At 34.8% G+C, this 6000-nt stretch overlaps 1 protein-coding gene and 1 non-coding gene across 2 annotated transcripts; both read left to right on the top strand.

Moving 5' to 3' along the window:
• The first annotated feature begins 908 nt into the window (after positions 1-908).
• On the top strand, positions 909-1807 carry LOC129749815 (uncharacterized). Its single transcript, XM_055744906.1, has 2 exons — positions 909-1025; positions 1084-1807. Exons 1-2 carry the CDS (start codon positions 1008-1010, stop codon positions 1762-1764), a joined length of 699 nt encoding a protein of 232 aa, XP_055600881.1. The 5' UTR covers positions 909-1007; the 3' UTR covers positions 1765-1807.
• A 115-nt stretch (positions 1808-1922) lies between these two features.
• LOC129750212 (U6 spliceosomal RNA) lies at positions 1923-2031 on the top strand. Its single transcript, XR_008738344.1, has one exon. It is a non-coding gene; the product is annotated as a U6 spliceosomal RNA (small nuclear RNA).
• The last annotated feature ends 3969 nt before the right edge of the window (positions 2032-6000 follow it).

Consider the following 6000-nt stretch of genomic DNA (forward strand, 5'->3'; position numbering starts at 1 on the left):
TTTGTCATTTTTGTCATTTTTGTCATTTTTGTCATTTTTGTCATTTTTGTCATTTTTGTCATTTTTGTCATTTTTGTCATTTTTGTCATTTTTGTCATTTTTGTCATTTTTGTCATTTTTGTCATTTTTGTCATTTTTGTCATTTTTGTCATTTTTGTCATTTTTGTCATTTTTGTCATTTTTGTCATTTTTGTCATTTTTGTCATTTTTGTCATTTTTGTCATTTTTGTCATTTTTGTCATTTTTGTCATTTTTGTCATTTTTGTCATTTTTGTCATTTTTGTCATTTTTGTCATTTTTGTCATTTTTGTCATTTTTGTATTTTTTCACTTTTCGAAAGAATTTTAGAAAATCAATTTTTGGTCATCTTAAGATGTTTTTGACATTTTTTTCTCAATGTTGGCACATTTAATTCTCTTTTGAATTGTTTTGTTTATTTTAAATTCATTTCTAGACTTTTAATCAGTACACAGATACAGAGATATGCAAATTCAGAAACCAACATAGATAAAAAATTAGCTGATGTGCTTTTAATCAAAACATCCAATCGAATAATCAGAAAAAAAAATTGTGCGAATTAACGCAAAACATCAGTTTGTCTCGAATGGCTAAGCTTTAAAATTATGATTCACAATAATTGCCTCATGATGAATTGCGCTTTCAAAAACAACACCATGCAATCGATGATTTTGGCTTAAAAAAATCAATCAGTTGATTCACCCAAAGCATGTTAAGAAAGTCACTTTTGTAAAAATTTCAATTCGGCTCCACTTTTGGGCTCAAATGTCGTCAATAAGTCGTGTTGCTAAAAACTCATGCAAACAAACGCTCAATATGTCGTCAATATTGAATTGGTTCGCCTAATTCACAGCTTGACTACTGGACAAGGGAAGCTCAGTTCTAGTTCGGACTTAAATTCGATTGGATCTCATCATTCGGTACTTCAGAATGCTGTCCTGATTTTATCCGTTGATTTTTTTTTTTAAATATTATAAAGGAGCCCAACAATGACAGCAACTCTTTTGGTAAGTTTTTATCAAACTATTCTGATAAGTAATTTGTACAAATTTAACTTTTAAGCAGATCACGATCTTCGCAGCGGTGACTTTCGCCAGCCCAATTCCGAATAATCCGATCAATTTGACGATCGCCAACATCGAGTCATTTTTCGAAAACTCTCTTGGCAGTTTGGCCGGATCTTTGATAAGTCATCATCACGGCAACGGATCGGAATCGTTTCAATCGCAGGACGGAAGTTTGCATGCCAACATCCAGCCAATCACTTTGGGATCTCTTGCGGGGATCACTTTCAAACCGAGTAACCATGCCCTGATCGCGGAAAATGAGACGGTTTTGTTCCACAACAGCACCGAGGAAGTTGACGTGGCTAAGATTGATTTGGGAAGTTCTATCAATGGAACCAACAGCAGTACAGAATCGCCAATGAAAGCTGAAGTTTTGAAGGCAATTCCAACCAGCATTGTAGCTGGGGCCACAACCACAACAGCTACTCCTGAAGTTACAACGGGTAGCCCAAAGTCGACTGAGTCAACTTTAGGGACCAGTTCAACAGCCGCTACAACTCAAGGAATCAGCAGCACTTCTCCTTCGGCAAATGTCGTATTCGTTACTCCGGTCAACACAACCACTCCGAAAAGTGTAACTTCTTCTACAGAAAAAATCAACTCTAGTGAAGCCAAGGATGTTGAAGACAAAATCAAAGAAGTTGAGGCAGATCCTGTGATTTTGACATCCGGTGTTTAAGGATTTAAATAAACGACTTTCAATTGAAGGTTTTAAAAAATTTTCTAAGCTTTTTTCATAGTCCATGTGACACGTAGCAACACGTGATTGATAAAATTGACCAACAGATTGTTGGAATAAAAACAAGGATCGTATGGAAAATTTAGACTCAAAAAGCTGTCCTAGCTTCAACAAGACATATACTAAAATTCGAACGATAAAAAGAAGATTAGCATGAGCCCCAAGTCCAAGAAAGCTGGTTTTTGCCAAAAAATTTTCTTTCTTTTTCTTCTTCTTTTACCAACATAGCAAAAACGTGTAAGCATCCTGGAAAATGAAAGGACTTGCATTTTTCATTTCAACGTAATCTCTGTTACATGTAAACATGGATTGCAGAGATTACTACGGCCAGGCCAACCATGTGGTAAACACCGCGAAAGATACTGGTTCAAGGGAGGAATAAAGCGTGGAGTTCCCTGCCATGCAATGTTTAATTGATTACATAATTAAAACTATATAGATCATTTAGTTATAATGAGAAAAATAGTTGTAGAATGTGAGAGCTGGATGTATCGTGAAAATGAGATGAAAGATACATTTTGAAAATTGGAGTTATCGAGCTACATCTTCTACAATAAAATTTATTAATAGTTATACACTCGATACGTAATAAGCAGAAGCTAAAAATGGGATGACAAAAATTCGATTCTGCTCTAAATTTTCTTTCTAATTACTTAATTTCTCGATTGCTTTATTTCATGATGCAAGGGAAAAATGTTATTGTGGAATGTATCAAAATTAAATAAATAAGCTCTCTTTAGATTTAACATCACTCAAATGAAAATAAATCAAATAGATCGGAACGGGCTCACCAAGACAAGTTAACGGGTTTAATTTTCAGCAAAGTTCTATCGAGTAAAATTCCGTCTATATCATGATGTTCTTTTCTGGCCGATTTCGTGGCGCTTCGTTTACCGGTAGCAAGTTTCATGAAGTGTAGTAGAGCCTTTGTCCAATTTGATGAAAAACAGTAGCACGTTTTGACGACATAATTTCTAATCTTCCTGTCCACATTGTGGTCCGATTTTACGTTTTTCTATTTTAATGTCACTTCCAGAAAAAAACATCTACCGAGATACTTTTCGCGGAGCTGTCATAAACACGTCCGATCACTATTTTTTATCGTGGCCAACTTAGATTTTGGCCAAAAAGTTTTCTTCGAAATAACATCAGATTTCGACGTTTCATGTATTTTTAAGACAATTGGCATCATAACAAAAATTTCGACTTTCCGGATTTCCTTCGGTTGATTTCAGGCAGGTTAAGCAATTGATTTCAGGTGAAAAGTTATGTATCAGGGTTCAGCAAAAGGGGTCGTCCATATTGATTGTTTATTGTTCTGGTATTTTTGGATTGAGATGAAAATTGGCACACGAAAGTTTTCAGCGACGGGCAATCGATTTCAGGTTTCAGATTTTGTGAAAGGAATTTTCAGCAACGATCAATTGATTTCAATTACCAAATTTTGTGTTAGAGTTCGCGAAGGGGGTCGCCCATATTAACTGTTACGTTTTTTTTTTGGAATATTGACATTATTATAAATTGGTTGCGGTTGAAAAGGGGCACACGGGAGTGAGAGATGGGCAGTCGATCCCAAGTAACGATTCTAGCTTTATGATGATCAGCACAAGTTAGTTAGAGCTATCCCGAGCAGACTTTGATGCCCAAATTGATAGCAAATTTAGATCATAATAAGGTGTCAACAGCAAACTGATAGCATTTTTTACTGTTGATTTTTTTATGAGAGCAAAATAAGGCATAACTAAGGTGTCATATATTTTTATTTGACAACATGTTGAGGCCACATTTAGCTAGCAACAGCAAACAGTGAGCAAAATTTTGAGTAGAATTAAACTTGACAGCAAAACTAGGCATAGTTAAGGTATCCATATATATTCATGAATTAAAAACCTGAGACCTAAATTGTAGCATCATTTGATGTACAACTAAACCCAACAGAAAAATTCGACATAGTTGACATAGTTGTAATTATGAATAAACAAACTGAAATCAAAGTTGTAGCCTCATGTGACTTTACCATTATTAGTAATTATCTTATAATCGAAGTGATCATTAAATTAAAAATAATACATGAGTATTTCTTATTCACAATAGCTTTATTAAGCGACAAATTATCCTATATAAATTCTAAAAAATTGTCATCTTATTCCTTCTTTTATTCTAAACATGTTTTAGGCGTTATACTTGTAGATTGCGGTTTTCTCACTGTCTGAATCCTAAATTCGGTCACATCATAATTATACCTTTTCTTAACGATTGCTATCGTTTTAACGCAAGCATATCGGTACAACTCACTGATTGCCCTTTTTGTACGAATGAGGCCTTTCATTAATAAAAACTTTGCTTTCAACGTCTATAACTTGCTAAAAACCAGCATTGAATCTTTTCATGAACCATCATAGCGATCTGGATCCTCTAATTATTTTACCTCTAATAAGCGTTTCTTATCATCTCCAAACTAAATTGTATTCTTCACCAATAAACAGTTTACAACAGATCCTTTACATCATTTTCATAGCCTAAGATTTTATCAACTATCGCGGTACAAAATAGGGACTTTTTTCCTTCTAAAAAACAACACCAGGCCACAACTCGTACGGAACACATCTATCGGAACGTGCTGGCTCATGCATGATAAAATCTAGGCTGGATTTCAAGAAAAGCTTTTACTCCATACCTGAGCCTTTCTACCAACAGTACACTTGTTTTGGTCGCGGAATCTCATTGTACAACAAGCTCCAGTAACAGTAATCTGCATCAACCACAATAGTTTCCGTCCCAATTCAGCCAGCAAAAATATCAATTCCCGGGAATGCGTAGTACGAGTGTAGGTATCCATGCACCACTCTTCTACTTCCGTCATCTGTCGACCGGAGGTAATCCGAACGGTTCCTAATTGGGCGTCCCGCTGGAAAGAAATCAAAGCCAAATTAGTACAGGATGATCGGGTTGTAACATATTAAATTCTTGACTAACCGGGATGTTGCTATGATTTCTGCTGGTTGATATTCCCCGTCAAGGGTGCAGGCAGATTAGTTATACTCGCGAAGTGACCGTAGTTCCTGGAACAAATATATTACCGGGAAACCACTCGAATCTCAAAAAGCTGCACACTTTGTTTTTGTTTTCTTTTTCATGAAAATTACGGTACCGGTAACCAATGACTATATGGCTAGATGTTTTCCTTTGCGTTATGCTCTGCTGCTTTGATGAAGTTGACTACATACCGCGAAATTTTTTGAAATTAATCGGGAAGCTTTAGAATCATTCTGTTAATTTGTTTGAAATTTGTTAACAAACACCAAATTGATTTTCGCAATTGTTTAAAAACTGACCGTTCGGATAAATTATGTGGATGGATTATGGATTGTTGATGTGTAACACGGCGTAATTTTAGTTTCGCCTTATAAGGATATTGCAGCCCGGTCAACTAAACGCTTAACAATTTCTTTGGTATTGTTTTTGAATGTAGAATTAGGTAAAATTTCAATTGAGGTTGCCGTTTACTGTTTCGGATTGAGAATTAGGTTTCATGTAAATAAAATATTTTTTTATTTTGATTTCTGAAATATTTTCCAAACAAATAAACGATTACTATATCAGAAAATTGAAAATTTTCTCAATATATTTATTATAAAAGTCTTAAAATACTGATCCTATTTTGACTATTTTTTTTTTAATCTAATGTTTTTTATGCGATATAAGAGCTTCATTTTATTTTTTTGCTTCAAGCGCAAAGAAAAATTCGACACATGCAAACTTACTCAATTTTTCTAAAAAAATAACGCTAAAATGTTTTTAATTAAAGCACTTAAAGTTAAAACGTTCTCGAGATACGTACCAGTAATCGTCCAATTTGTAATCGTAAAATTCTTAACAAATAAATAGTTAACTGCATGAAATTTTGTATTTCCTAAATAACACAAGCAACCAAACTGCTAACCATATTTCGTAGTCACTGATCCAACCGCGGTAGAAATGTAAACAAAACTTTCTTTGTTTATCAGTGCGGGATGAGGATAAGTGGTCAGAAAGTGTCGCTTAAGCGAATTCGAATGTGACTTGAAATATCACACAGATTGTGACACAAATAAATGCTGGAAGCCAAATTTCTGGAAGTGACGGAAATATAACAAGTGCAGCGATGTTCTCATCGTCCGGAAGCGGCTATTGGGC

This window comes from Uranotaenia lowii, chromosome 2 (genome assembly GCF_029784155.1).
Source record: "Uranotaenia lowii strain MFRU-FL chromosome 2, ASM2978415v1, whole genome shotgun sequence".
Classification (NCBI taxonomy): Eukaryota; Metazoa; Arthropoda; class Insecta; order Diptera; family Culicidae; genus Uranotaenia; species Uranotaenia lowii.